At 45.4% G+C, this 15800-nt stretch overlaps 1 protein-coding gene across 6 annotated transcripts in view; it reads right to left on the bottom strand.

Annotated features, from left to right (window-relative positions):
- Positions 1-791: 791 nt before the first annotated feature.
- USP48 (ubiquitin specific peptidase 48) overlaps positions 792-15800 on the bottom strand; it is a 55221-nt gene continuing 40212 nt past the window's right edge. For all 6 annotated transcript variants that reach the window (XM_080921048.1, XM_080921049.1, XM_080921052.1 and 3 more), the window contains 5 exons: positions 13480-13635; positions 8417-8542; positions 5945-5993; positions 3883-3909; positions 792-3052 (listed from right to left, as the gene is read on the bottom strand). In XM_080921048.1, the coding sequence (XP_080777174.1) occupies positions 3030-3052; positions 3883-3909; positions 5945-5993; positions 8417-8542; positions 13480-13635 (381 nt within the window). In that variant the 3' untranslated portion in view covers positions 792-3029. The remainder of the gene's footprint in view (positions 3053-3882; positions 3910-5944; positions 5994-8416; positions 8543-13479; positions 13636-15800) is intronic.

The following is a 15800-nucleotide window of genomic DNA, read 5'->3' as shown; positions in this document are numbered from 1 at the left end:
CTAGCACAAGGTGTACTTAAGTTCTTGGTGAAGTCTAAGCAGGAAGCTTGGCCGGGTGGCTTCTGGATCTCCCCGGACTCTTCCCATTAAAAGCAGTTTTTCCCACCAGCATGTTTGAACTCCCAATTCTCTGGATGCTAGGGTGAAGAACAGCAGCAGCTATGCGGCTGTGCAGAAAGCCAGACCATAAAGGACAGCTTTTCATGCTAGCAAAGGCTGCAATGACTGGAAAACCTGGTGGGTCCTCCCTACACCACCTGACACACCATGTCAGGGCTAGGCACCACCTCCAGGAAGAACTGCTTCCAGGGAAATATCTGTTCAGGGTGTTATCTGCCCTTTATTTTAGGGTTCTGGAGCTTTCAGAACATATACCTCTTACACAGTTGCATTCTGTCCTACTGCCCTGTACCCTGATTGCCCCTTGAGCACTTAGTGCCCCTGCCTGGCTAGTCCAGAACAGGTAAGACAGGATTCTCCACTCTGTAGGGACAAACCAACCTCTAGGCATCAAAGCCAGGCTACTGAAGCCAAGCATCAATGACTGCTGTTGACCATGATCTGGTCAGAACTGGGACCAAAGACATACCTAATAGGTGAAAGGACAAGAACCCACTCTGGATAAAGGTCCATGGAAACAGACACAAGTGTCTTTAATTTGGCAGAAAGGTTAACAGTGATTCTTAATAATAAAGTTCATAAATACAGAAAAGGTATCTCTCAGGGAATAAAGACATCAAATAATAGCCTACATGTCTGTTAATGGCAAAAACCATTTCAGCATAGGAGACTATACACATATGCGTGGGATTAAAGAATGATTAGAAATATACAGGAGCAGAGCTGGGTATATGGGTCAGTATGCAGAAGGCTTTGTCTAGTGTGCATGAAGCCCTAGGCTTGAGCCTCCTCGCAGCACAGGAAACCTGTCACAGTGGCCACATGCCTGCAAATCCCAGCACCTGGGAGGAGAAAGTAGGAAGATCAGAAGTTAAGGTTATCCTGGTTACATAACGTATTCCGTGACTCTGCCTGGGAAAGAAAAAGGAAACATAAAGAAGTCTGGAGATTCATATGGTTTAATGCGGTTTCTGAACGTAGCTTTAGAACCCAGAATAGCCAGCCTGCACTGTCAGGCGCATCCCAGCTGAGAAGACAACCAAACGGCATGGATTAGTAAGCAGGAACATGGCAGCTGTCAAGTCCAAGTGCATACTCTTTGAAATTTGACTGCTTCAAGCTGTGAGGAAGTTGAGGCTCGGGGGGACCCGAAGCTTTTCGGGGATGGCCTTGTTTAGTGGGTGAGGAGTCTGAACTCAGTTCCAATAAGGCTCGGTAGTGGTGACAACTGTGGAGGCAGTAGCAGCAGCACACCAGCACGCTCAGGCTGGCTGTCCCACCTGCACTTGCCTGACAAGGGTTAATGGCTGACTCTGCTAACCGTATGTAAAGAAAACAAAGGACGCCTAAGCAACCAAGCACAGTGCTAACTCTGGCTTGTGCACATACAATCCCAGGAAAGGGGGGCAGGAATAGCTTCTTCTTTTCACTTATCCCCACAACCTTTTACGAGTGCTGAGATCCTGCCCAATGCATTGTCACACGGCCATAAGCTCCAGGTTGCTTTGTAAGGGCAGTCAAGGCCATTTGTCAAACGTCTTGGCCTCTGGGAAAAAGTAGGATCTTGGTGAAGCTTGCTTGGTCCCATTTCTGTGGTGCTCGTAAAGAACAGACCTGAAAACTAGGGTCATGTGAGTCCCTGTATCCCCAAAGGCAGGAGCTGCATGAGTAGTCTTCCAGGAACGTGTGCAGCTCTCCGGGCTCTTCCCTGCACTTTTCACCGTCTCTAGAACACTCTTCATTGCAAACATAAATACATTTGAGACTGACCCAGCAGCCGTAAGCACTGGCTGAAAGCTACCAGAAGATGCTGCTAATGTTGAGATCAGCTCGTATACATCAGGTAGTCTTCAAACAAACTAGAGGTTTAAAAAAAAAAAATGTATATGGCAACAACTGGGCCACAAACATAGCAACATCCACTTGGTAGAGAAGATGCAAATTTTTGCCCGGCCCAGCCCCACATTTCACTAAAACCTTTCTCTGTTCCTGCACATCCTGATGCTGCGTAGTAGACTGCCATCAATGTGATCCTGAGCTGGTGACACAGCACACCCTGTATAGTTCCTTTATCCCTCCTTTCAAAATGCCCCTGTAAGGTGTATCAGAAGAATGGTTTCAGAAAAAAGTGAGGTCCGAGGACAGTGCAACTGGAGAATGGAAGGGTTGTCTATGAAAACCCGAGCTGTCTGTCCTATGTAGCTTCATTCAGCCGAGCATTCGCTCTTCCGTCTGGCTTGTCACATGATTGGGGATACTTTCTTCACTGCCACCAAACAGTGAACATTTCCATCACCTCTGGAATGAGGGAGGAAAACTGAGCCCCTGGCTTGACAGGAAAGCACACAGGTGCCTTCTACCCAGCACTGAGACTGCGAGCATGTGGCAGGGTTGTAGCTGTCCTGTGGGAGTGGTGCTCTGACTTCCTTGTTGACAAGTCCTTCCCTTTCATGCTTTACTGAAAGATGAGTGCAGGTCAAAGACAGAGAGGGTTAGCAGGCCGTGTCTCTAGGCAGTCACTGAGTTTGCAGCGGAACGCTAGCCCATGTACTGTGACACAAATCCACTACTGACAGGACATCTGTATGAAACTGACCAGGACTTTATTCCCTCCTGTGTAAACATGATTTACTCTCACTGATACTCTGCCTGTTCAGTCCTCACACTCCCTCTCCCCACACCTTAAATAGAAAATCTGAAACATTTCCTTCAAGTCTGGTGTCCATCAGTGCAATCTGCTTTTATTTGACATAAGGCAATTAGGACAGTCTCTGTGAATGAATTTTTGCCTTTTGGAAGAGCAAGGTAAGAGTTTAATTATAAATCCACATTTTCTTTAATGCCCTAACATGTCAGGTCCGTCTTCCTTTCTGGTCATCATTCCTTGGCAGTCAGCGGGTGGTCAGAGATTAATGTCCAAGCAGGCCCGTACCTGGAACAGAACACACGTGGAGGGATGGCTAAAGTTATGTGTTTGTGTATTCAGTTTGGCAAGAAATGTGTCAGCAGAGAATATCCACCATAATAAATAAACTCAGGGGCCCTTGGCACCAGCAGACTCCAAGCTCTCAGTGAAATCCCCTTCTGCTTGCAGCCGTGTTTCCTATGCACATCACAGTTAACCTGGGCTGACTGATGCTTTCCTTTCCCGGCCATGTTCATAAAGGAGTTTTTTGCTTTGGTTTATTTAGATCCTGCCAGGAGTTCCTTTGTGGCATTCACATGCAGACAACAGAGCCACATGGGAACGAAGATGGTATTCAGGCCAGGAGTTGTGTCACTGCACAATGAGGAACTGCTGGTATTTGATCCAGTATCATTTGGGGCAGAATCATTGCCACAGACCTTGGGAGCGGTGGACAGAGGAATCACCACAGAAACTCCTGCATCTGCACATGACAAAGGTGCAGTGGCTGAGGAGTCAAGGTATCGCTGTGTCCACCAGAATGGTTTCATGAAGCCTGCATTGACCTGATGTCATTCTGCAAATTCTCCTGCCCGAGTTCATACAGTTACACAGCAGCTATGCTGTGATGGAACGTCTAGAAATGCTACCCACTACACCCCAGCCTCCCCTGAAATGAAACCGGGAGAAAATGTTCTCACACACTGGCCTCATCTGAGAGAAGCTGGGATAAAAATTCTTCCAGCTAAAATCAATTCCAGTCTTGGGTTAGACTGAAATTTAAAATCAAATTGCAGCCTTTACTTTACCAGTCACGGTGAGGCTCTGGCACGGAAGTAGCATGACAAATGCCTTACCTTTAAAGCCCTCTTCCGGCATACAAACTGCAGAAAGAAGAGAATTCCAGAGTGAAAGACAGCCTGTCAGCTAGCAAGAGCATGTCAAAGGCTTCAAGATGAGAAGTTGAAAATAACTTTTAATTGCCTTAGTCACCTGGAATGGATGGATCCCTTTGAACCTGTGGTAGCAATCAACTACTGATGAGCTGTCTTTCTCTTCACACACGTGGGCGGGCGCATGTGTGCGCACACAGACAACCCCCCCCCCTCCCCGCGCACGTGTTTAGAAAAGCAAGTGTGTGTGGTGAAGGCCTCATGGCTGACCTCTAGTATCTGTGTCTTCTCTCCTGTCTCCCACCTGAATGGAGTCACCATGAGGCTGTGGCAGTTTCTTCTTTCTGATATCTAGTTTCCTTCCTTTTTATGTTTCAAAGATTTAACTTTTATGTGTGTTTTGTCTGCATGTATCTTTCAGTGACCCTATTTATCCCTGGGCATCAGGGCCCCTGGAACTGGAGTCAACACATGGCTGTAAGCAACCGTGTTGAGCTGGGGAGCAACCTGCATCATCCACAAGAAAAACAAGTGCTCTGGCTCTTCCAATTACTTTTGAGACAGGATCTCACAATGCATAAGCCAGGCGGCCCTAGAACGTGGGCAATTCTCCTGTCTCAGACGTACCAGTGCTGAATTACAGGAATGAGCCTCCACACCTGGCTTAGTATTCTTTTTAAATAACATGTTTTCATTGCTTCCCATTATCTTAGCCTCTGATTAACTTCCAGCAAAGAACATTCAGCTCTTCTACCACCTGCCCCACCTTAGCAACACCAAGCCTGCCCCTGGCTGCCATTGGTTGCACAGCTCCTGTGCTCTTTCTCTGCCTGGCAACTCCTGCATCAATCACCTGCTCTGGGCTGCTGCAATCGCTCTATCCATCACCCTAAAGCCCCCGGCCTGCCCCAAACCTAGACCAGTGCTTACACTGCTTGCCATACAGCCTGAGATCTTCCTGTTGATGCCTGGTCCTTTCTCACCAGGTCACCAATCACTTCCTTTTTGATCTGCCAACCCTTTGTTCAAGAGCGCAGTTCTATGCAGCATGCTGGCAGGTACTTTCTGAGTGTCAGGCATGTTAGCAGAGTCGGTTTGTCAGAATGGAGAACCAGAGCCTCCTTGTCTCTGGGCATCACCCACACTTCCTGCCACTGGCTGTGGCATACCAGTTTGAGAGTCAGTCAAATTTTACTCCTATGAATTAATTTTTATTTTCTTCTAGAACTATGCCTTTAATATATGGCCTAATCACCATCTACCCATTTTCTCCGTAATTTTGTTAAGTGTTTTATAGCAAAGTTTGATTTTAGACTGAAATTTGAGTTCACAACCCTCCTGCTTCAGTTTTCCAAGGGCTGGGACTGAAGGCATGTGTTTCTATGCCCAGTTATTTGCACGCCATTTTAAAGCTTTCTGGGGCTGCTTATAATGCTCTTAGTTTGTTCAATGTCCCCCTTTATTTTCATGTTCTCAGTTTGGCTCAACTGTCACCAGGCTGTCTACTGATACTATGAAGCACCGAGCAAAGCTTCGAGGGCTCTAGTGTGCCCCCCCCCCCCGCATACCGCCACTCTTCTGTTTGTTATGACCCTACTAGTGCAAGTTCTTCCACGAGCTGAACTACCCCCTATAACTGCTCTGAGGTACCCAGTGAACAAAGGGTAATAGAGACATGAAGGCAATCATAGTGTACACAGTTGTCTGACAGCTTCTCATACAGGCGAGAAATGAACACAAGCAAAGTGTGCCCAACTTCGGAGCTGCAGGGCTTCCTGCTCCCGTGTAAAGTCACACCCCCTTGTGACCTCTTACCCCTTTTTCCAGCTTTCTCCTGTTAACAATGACAGTTCTCCCTGTTTTCCCAACCTTTACCCCACGTTATGACCAACACCAGGATGTTCTCTACCTTAAGAGCATGCACCTTTTTTCAAGGTTACAATTGAAACCCAGGGCCCTTTAGCTTCTATCTATAACCTTTTATATTAGGTTCATCACCAGGTCCTGAAAGCAGACTGGTCTTTACCTTGCATGACATCATCCATTGCAGCGTAGTCTGCAATTGGTTCATCAGCCTAGAAAACAAAGGGAGACAATTCAGAGCCTCATGGAAGAGAGGCTGAGGGAGGAGCAGGCTAGACACATCACCCTGAAGCCTAGCTGGTGGTTCCAATACTACCACTACTACAAAGCCTGTCCCACAGTTCACACCCTTCTACTGTGTCTCAGCATCAGGGTAGCACAGCAACACTCCCAGGCTACAGAGAATGTTTATGTGGAAAAGAGGCACCTGTTCCCTAAGGGCCAGCAGCAATGGTCCTCAACTATTCAGTGTTGCCTAGCTTTGTATTAACAGCTGGTACCGGGCAGGAAGAACCTTGTTCGGACTTAACAGATGCTCTGCCAACTATGGGTCTAGGCTAATTAACTCAAGAAATGCAAAGGAAAACTCAAGAAACTGCAAAGGAAAAGAGGTCGATGGCCAATCCAGAGTCCACTGCTACCCTGCTACAGGACCCTTGGAAAGAGCTCTTCTAGAGGCCGACTTAGCAAATAAACAGGACTAATGCATCATTCTGCAGACTGAAGTTCTGGGTAGAGCCAAAAGTCAGCATGGGTGCTCTGCCATCTAAGCTTACTGAATCAGAAAAGAAACAGGCCCACTCCAGGTCAGTCATCCCTGGACTTAATTCTGCCACATAGTTTACCATTGTGTGGCACAGCAGGGTCATTCTAGCCATCAAGAGACAAAAAAGACAGGGAAGTCACAAAGTAAGTTCTTGGGGAGAGGAGGAAGGAGCTAATGAGCTCTCAGAAAACACCCAACTCCCGCTAAATCCAAAGTCAATTTTCATCCAGAACAAGAGTTTCCTCATTTCACTGGGGTTTCCGTTGCATCTGAACCATGTGCCTTAAGCATCTGAACCCCCCCCCCAGCAAGTGAATACAGGGTAGCTCTTATTCCAAAATCCAAATTGTCTAATTTTCTTTCTGAGCTTGCACTAGGATATTTGAAATACCCAATTTTCATACCCAAACTCCCTTGATGGGTCACAGTTACAACACTATATTGTATGAAATTACCTCAACATTGTGCATATGGGGTATATATGAAATATATCACATATCTATGCAAATACATAAAATTCCAGGATCTCTGGCCCTTAAGCATTTTGGTCAAAGGAGCCTGAGCCCATGCCCCTGAACACAGCAGTGGAGGCTAAGCCATTGTACTGTTTGTAACAAGGAGAAAACAGCCTAGAAGTTACTTATTAAGTCACAAGAAGCCCTACTGTCAATGAGATTTTTACAATTTTGTGTCCTGATTAGGTTTTTGTCAGTTTGATAGAAGCTGTAGTTATCTAGGAGGAAGGACTTTAATTGAGAAAATATGTCCATCAAATGGGCCTGTAAACAAATCTGAGGGACAGCCTTGATGAGTAAGTGATGGTGGTGCTGTCCCTGTGCAGGTGGCCATGGTTGGCACAGGAACGCAGGTGTGTCTAAGCATGGCTCACACCTTTAAACCCAGCACTAAAACCATATCTAAAAAGGGGAGGGCAGAGAGAGCTGGTTGAAAAGACATGAGGTGCGAGCAGTCAGCAGTGTTTCTTTACCTCTAGGTACCTGCCCTGAGGTCCTGACTTCCCCACCTCCCCTTTTGTGGTGTTTATCAAAGCAATAGCAGGAGATCTGATCCTTTCCTGTCATAGCTCTACCCTCTGCTCTTCCTTGAAAGGAGGAAGCCATAATTGTTTTTTGTCGTTGTTGTTTTGTTTTAAAGATCTCTAGTAGGCTCTCAAGCTAGTACAAAACAAAGTATGATAAGACACAATGGAACGTGTCTGTAATCCTAGCACCCAGGAACATAGTCAGGAGGCCAGCCTAAGCTACACAGACCCTGTCCCAAAGCAAACCCAAGTGTGTGCACACAAAGCAAGCAAAAGAGAATGAGAGAAGAGGAAATGGCTCCACTAGAAACCACAACTAGAAACCAGGTCATCGGAGTGAGCCCAGTGTTGTGGTTGCTGGGCTGATCCTAGGTTCTGACCCAGGCTCCTCCTGCACTTGCTTTATATGAGGAGTGAAAAGAGATCTAATGTTTGGAGCAGCCGGCCCCTTGTCAGAGGAAAGTCAACTGGAATAAATCAGATGCAGACAGGAGTTTTCTTGTCAGAGCTGTCTTTCTGACTCTCTACAGCAGACACCAAGCTACATAAAAAACCAGAGAGGACCAAGAGCAGGTAGGTTTTGCTCTCAGGGTCAGGTGGCAGCTGATGTTCTTTCTGTCATCACTACAGGCTAGGATGGCTTCTGAGGACAAGACCCAATGCTCTCTGTGCAGGTATCCCCTCTGTCTCTAATAGAGCTGGATAACAGAGGAGGGCAAAAGCTCCAAGCCTCCTGAGCACTCATGTCCTTCACCACAACTATGTGTCCTTTAGCCAAGGGCACAGCACTGAAGCCCAGAGGCCACAGCTGGACAGTTGTTACTCACCTTTAATAAAATGACAGATTCAGGAATGACGCCCAGGGTCCCAAGGGTAGCACAGTCATCATTTAAAATCTTTCCATCAATCGACAAATTCTGGTCAAACGGAGCAACTGAAAATGCATGCATGATCTGTGGCAATAAAAAGCAACAAAGTCTGCACACAGGAGAACACTAAGACCTACTCCCCCCTCCAAAACATAAAACAGATTATAAAAATCACAGGAAAAACCCCAAAGGCTCCAGGGTACAGAAGCAACCAGCCCACTTGCTAGTTGTTAGAGTGCCCCTAGGAGGCTAAGCTGGAGGAGCTCAGAAAAGGGGTTCAATTATACGTTCAGGTTGGTGTTCCAGTGTCCTGCCGCTTCCACAGTCTATGGGGTGAGTTCAAATGTGCTGCTCAGCTCCAGAGTTCATCAGGATCACCCCGATCTAGGCTGTCCCACATCTTTCCACAGCAAGTGCATGCTCCCTCTCAGAACCATTTTTTAGACTTGAACTGTCTGGTACATATAATTCCTTTTATGTATTATTAGGGGAGGTTAAAACATTAGGACTCCCTGAACAAAGGCTACCCTGAGATGGACCATCCCCATCTCAGAACAACAGTAGTAGCAAACATACAGATGTTTAAATTATTAAGACATTTGGAAATTTTAAAAATCTTTCCTCTTTCTTTAGCAAATAGCCTGGATTGTGGCATTCATACCTCAGAACTGTCATATATCCTTAGGCTCCGTACTAAGTATCTAGGAACCAAAATATGACTCCAGGAGAAGGGCCACATGACTTATACCAAGACTGGCATTCTAAAACACTGTGATCTATCTAATTCCTCAATGTCTTCAGATTCGGAAAGTTAAAATAAACATATATATGACGGGTTTGGTGGTACAGGGCTGCATTTCCAACCATCCATGAGGCTGAATAGAAGGATCAAGTCAGTGTAATTCTGGCTTAGTAGTAGCAAACTCGTGGTTGGCCCTGGGTTCAAGCCCTGACCTCATAAAATGATAAATAATAGCAGTTTTCAATAATTTCTGGATAGTGATTACATCAGAGGGCAATGTTGAAAAGGTTCTCTCACACAATGACATTTTCTATTCTTAATAGGAAAGATGACTTCAATGATAGTCACTTAAAGTTTTACTTAACTACATTACTTGTTTTGATGCAGGGTCTAACTATGTAGCCTAGAACTTATATTTATTTATTTACATATGCTGGCCTCCAACTGTCAGAGATCCACTCAACCTCTGCTGGGATCAAAGGCATACATTACCAAGCTCAGCCAAGACAGTCTTAAATATATTCGGTAATCACTGCTACGTGATGCTAAAGGACTCAAAGCTTTCACGCTTTCTTCTCTGTGGTGGCAGACAGGCCACACGTACCTGTACAAGTAAGGGCTGGAGACACTTAGCACAAGAGTGGCCTTAAAATATGGCCTACAGATAAGAACCTTGGTTAGGAGGGACGCTACCAGAGATCAATCAATATGGCACTGACAGTGATCTTCCTGAAGCCTCTCCCTGAACTTTAAGTGTAGAAGAACTGACAAGGCTCTTACAGTCCCAGACCAGCACATTTCATACAAGGAAGGTACTACCCAAGCCTCTCCAGAGAGGACAGCTTACTTCTTCAAAGCACCAAATCAGCAGTGCCGTCTCTGAGGGGCCGGGAAAAGTGTGCAGAAGAGGTGCAGGGAGGAGAGAGACAATCAAATTGGGGTCCATAAACATATCTCCCTAGCTGCATGGGTGTCAGCAAACCAGGAAGGAGGTACTGCAGCCACTTTAGCCTGTGCCTAACACTCCACTTCCCACAGGGGAATAGAACTTTAGACTAGAATTTCTTACTTTACATGAGTGAGTCTGTTGTCTGCATGAATGATGTGCACCACTTGCTGCCTGGAAATTACAGAAGTTAGAAATCTCCTAGAACCGGAGTCACAGACCACTGTGAGCTACGTGGGTGCTGATAACCAAACCAGGGTCCTCTGTGATAGCAGCATGTAGTCTGTAACTACTCCAGCAACTGTAATGTTCTAAGCAGCAGTACATAGTAAAGCGTCTACAATTATGTGCTTACTTGGTTGCACAAGGTGTTACTCTATTCACCCTACAAAGCAGTATGCTGAAAGGAAAGGCTCTCTACCAACAAGGACCGTGTGCATGCACACACAGCTGAAGCAGGAAAGGGGCACGGTAGCTCTTACAGCTACCACTGAGCAGCGAGGGTAATTTATCCCCCCTTTCCATCAGTTCCATTTGACTCTGAGCTCTTTAAAGCGAGAGTGGGAGATGAGAGGAAACACCAGAGAACAGCACGTGTGGAGGTTTCATTTGAGCAGCTGCTGCCGCGAAGCAGCTCATCCGAGCAGGTAGCATGCTCCTGGGTGGAGAGGTTATTTCTGCTGCCTTCGGATTTATTCTTCAGAACTGTGATCCATAATCAGAGCAGCACAGGCCTTTACAAAGTCCCTGTCCACAGGGGCTCTTGTTGTAATTTAAGGGTTTTGAATGCTGGAGGTTTACCACTGACAGGCAGAAAGCCGGTGATGGAAACAGGCCTTCTCAGATGTAAAGGGCACAACAACAGAGGGAAGATATTATGCCAACACGCTTATTTCAGAGCCGTGGGTTCAACCAAGGGAAATGCTGTTCTCAGGACAATCTGGAACACATAACACCCTGAAAGGAAGCCTGTACTTTTGCCTCAATTACAACGATAAATATCAGCAACGAGAAAAATGCGCAGCCAGTGAATGCCACCACATAAAGGCAGCAGACGGGGAGTGTGGTCAGCTTCTGGAGATTCAACAGTGACTCAAACCACAGGGGCCAGATTGGTTTTCATGGACATCTTGAATTTATCAGCTCTTCCTGCCAAGGTTTAGAGACAAGCCATTGGAACACACACTTATACAACTTTTACTGATAGCACCACAAAGCATTTGAGTAATTGCCTGTGTCACAATCACCTTATTGATTTGGAAGTGATTATTTGGGGGCAGGAGGGGGGGCGTTAATCAACAACTGGAAAAGACTGCTGTAGGAAAGGGGTGAGGATGGCCGAGCAAATGGGCCACTGAGATGGCTCAGTGGGTGAAGGCAATTTCTGCCCAGCCTGCTGACACTGTGTGACCCTGGAGATCCACACTGCGGGAAAACACCACGTCAAAACTGCACATGCCACCATACACCACATCGTTTTTAAAAAGCATACAAATGGACAAAACAAAAGAGTAAACAAGTATAATCATATTCCAGCAGAGATCACCAGAAATACTAGGGAATGAAGCAGAGGCAGGAACACCGCTTGACGTTGACTTTGGTCAGCCTAGTTGTTAACACAATGAGTTCCAGGAGAGTCGGAAGCATACAGCTGTCTCAAAAACAGTAGGAGCTGAAGAGACAGTGGAGTAGCTAAGAGCACTGTTTTACAGAGGCCCCAAAAATGCCTTTAAATTCAGCTCCAAGGGAACCCACACCTCTACATTTTCTTAGGCATATCAGACATACATGCTAATAATGACGAGAACAAAATTTAATTTGACTTGGTATATTGGCTAGTTTTAAGTCAACATGACACAAGCTAGAATCATCTGAAAGGACATAACCTTAGTTGACAAAATACCCCATAAGACCCAACAGTAGGGCATTTTCTTAGTGAGTGATGGGGGAGGGCCCAGCGCACTATGGGTGGGGCTGTCACTGGGCTGATGGTCCTTTTATGGCCTCTGTATAAACTCCTGCAGCCAGAGCTGGGCCCCTTCTACAGTTCTTGTCTTGATTGCTTCTAGTTATGGATTTACAAAGCATGAGCCAAATAAACTCTGTCCTCCACTGCATGGCGGAGGCAGGCAGGCAGATATTGAAGAGCTCAAGTAAGTTCCAGGCCAGCCAAAGCACCGTTTCACAAACAAACAAACAAACAATACAAGCACAAATCAAACACTAACCAAAACCAATCTCCACACATGTTAGGGGCTAGAAAGAGGGCTCAGTGGTTAAGAGTACTTGCAGAGGACCCAGGTTCAAGTCCTGGCACCCACATGGTTACTCACTGACATTGTATTAGTGTAGCTCCAAGCAACTGGAGACACAGATTTCTCTTCTCTGTGAGCACTGGTGCCCACATTCAAGCAAAACACTCATACATTTGATAATAACCTAAAAAAGTTATAACACATACTCTCATGGGAACACGCATGTGTGCAAACCATATAGAAAACAAAACAACAAAGTGAGCCAGGAACTTATGAATCATTCTAGGGAGACTCTCCCAATGATGTTTCTCTCCCTCAGATTTCATAGCAGATCCTGGCTGGAGTCTCACATACTATTAAGTGGTCTAAGAGTAACACACTAGCCATGTGTGCAACCTGGATTCCTGGGAAATTGGATTAACCAGCTCTCCTGATGCCTTCCACAGCAGCTACAGTGAAAACTTTTTAAAAGTTATTTTTGTTCCAAGGAAGGGATTGTGGCCACAACGATCGTGTGGTTTGCAAGTTCATATTGAGTGTGACCCTGATAACACAATGGGGTGGGGTAGGGCCTGAAGAAACTAAGAACAATCCCTCACAACAAGGCTGTTCTTACAAAGTGAGATTTGTCTCTGGAAAACTATGTGGGACCCACACTGCAATGGATCTGAAACTTTACTACCAGAGAGGAATTTGGGTTTTTTGCCCTTGAATGCTCTTCTTAAACAATTCATATGAACAGCCTGACACAGTGCATGCCTTTAATCCCAGCACCCAGGAGACTAAGTGGTCTAAAAGAAGTTCTCCGGCAGCCAAGGCTATATAGAAAAACCCTATAATAAAAACAACAAACAAACCAAATAAATAAAAATGTTAAGGGGGTGCGCTATTTTAACTTGGGGTCCTATAAGCATATTTAAAAAAAAATCAAAAGTATTCTCCTATTGGCTTACTACAAGTAGGCAGACTAATATTAAAACTCAGCCCCAGGAAACAGTTAACTACATAAAACAGACATACAAAATCCACACAGGTCTTGAGATTTTAGGCAGACAGGAACAAATACACATTCCCTCACCTGAATCTTTAATTCTTTTAATGTCTGGTTGGCAGATACCAGCAGCGCCTTCTCTCCCCGAACCTTCCGGTGTCTCGTGCTCCTTCGGATGACCTGCTTCTGGTAGGCCACATAGCCCTGTTGGGATGTCTTCTGTCGCTTGGTACTTCCATTGCTCTACAAGATGCCAAAGATAAAGCTCTGGGGTTACCCTGCTCAGAAGCTTCTCTGGATAAACAGAAGCTGGATACACCCACTTATCCAAGATTCTACAGAGGTTAGCAGGTTCACAAATAATGGGTGTGTGTAAAAATCAACTTTAACTACATGCAAGTAATCTAAACTTGGTATAAGAAGCATTTAAAAAAAAATGAAGTTTCACCTACAACCAGTTGTGGCTGCCCTCTTCTAATCCTAGCACTGGAGAGGTGAGGCAGAGATTGAGTTCAAGGCCAGTTGAGGGCTGCACAACAAGGCCAAGGACTAGTGAGATAACTCTCACTGCCAAGCCGAACAGTGAATCGGTTCCACAGGACCCACCCAGGCCAAGGTGAGAACCAACTCCTTCAAATTGTCTTCTGACCTCTAATGACTGTAGACACAGAGACACACACACACACACACACCCCATTTGCATTTAGTAGTTTAAAACAACAAACATAAGCCAGTAACTGTCAAGATTACAGAACTTCATAAATTCTAATTTTTTTTGTTTTACACATTTTCTTCTTGGGGGTGGGAAGAGTTCGTGCACCACACATAGGCTGGTCTCCAAATCCTTGTGACTCATTTGGTAACTTTGGGATTCTAGTCCTCCAGCTCCACAGTGCACAATTAAAGCAGGTTTATGGAGCTGCGGATGGAACCCAGGGCTTCTGCTAGGGCTAGGCAGGCACCCTACCACCGAGCCACATCTCTGGCACCCTTTCCTTTTGAGAATGATATGGAAGCTAAATGCCAACTGTAAAATGAGAGGGTAGACTGTACTCAAGAAATCAAACATACTTTTACAAAAATGAAGACACTGCTTCTTTTGGTGGTATTGGTGGGGGAGAAACAACTAATAAGTATTCATGTTAAAAACTATAAATGACTTCTCAAGCCCCCCTTACAATTTATAGACAAGGTAACACACAGTACAGGCAACACAGATAGGAAACCGGTGTAGGTGCTCTCCAAGACTAGATGGAAGCCACCCGGTTATGCCAAACGTGCCAGTGGCAGTTTGGGTTGGAGAGGGAGTTGTACACAATGTCATTCCTGCCAGCTTCTCTTAAACCAACTGTAAGCACTGCAGTGCTGTGTTTATCCTTGCAATACACAGGATCAAGGATTTAGAACATCACCACCACTAAACTGACCTAAGCATTCATCAAAAAAGCAGGAACTATATATGGGCACAAGATACAGGCTGTTCCAGTCTTTAGAAAAGAGAATAGCAAGGGGCCAAATGTTCTAGAACATCTTTTGGTCTGTTTTGAAAGCGTCTCATTACTTATGTAGGTCTGCCTTGAACCTCCCATGCGAGCATTAGTTTGTCAGTGGCTCTCTACTTACAAAGCCCTCGCTGAGGGGTTAACAAAGCCAGGGAGTGAAAATTAATTATATATAGATAAAATGACTACAGCTCTCCTCCGGTCTCTAAGATGTCACTGAGAGCCAGCTGAGGTGATCGGAAGCACAGGAATCGCTGTGCACAGTGTACCCCATTCATGTTATTAATGTGTTTTGCAATTCATAAAGCAGCTACCAGGGCAGAGACTTTTCACAGGCCCCTGGCAAGGCTCTGCTCAATCTAGCCACAACTCCCCTGCCCACGGGCATGATTCTAAAATTCACAAGAAAAAGTCAAATTAGCAGTCACAAAAACAAAATCCAACTGAAAAAGAAGACAATTATCAATAGACAGAAGGTATCTCATGTACAATCCTAACCTCACCCCACGCGGCAACCAAAGATCCCAGGCGTCAACTAGAATCTTTCCAAATTGATTTTAAGAGGATCTAAAAGCTTTTCCTGGAATTATATTTTGTTAGCCCATGTCAACCCACTAAAACCAGTACAGTGTGGTGGTTGTTTTTTTCCCCCCAGTCACTGGATTTAAAAGGCTTCCAATTACCTAAGTGATACCTACTAAGTATATCATTAACCTGAATTTTAGATAAGACAGAAAGAACTCGGTTGATCTGGCTTAGAGGGGAGGAAAGGGGATTTGCTCAGCTCCATTAAGAAGCACTAATGCTTGGCTTTATGGTATGGATTTACTTCAGTGAAACCAGCCACCAAGGCTCTCAGATATATATATAAAAGGGGGGGAGGATTCTGAAGACACTAGGAATCCC

This window comes from Micromys minutus (assembly GCF_963924665.1).
Source record: "Micromys minutus genome assembly, chromosome: 9".
Classification (NCBI taxonomy): Eukaryota; Metazoa; Chordata; class Mammalia; order Rodentia; family Muridae; genus Micromys; species Micromys minutus.
This window is presented reverse-complemented; position numbering and strand designations above follow the sequence as displayed.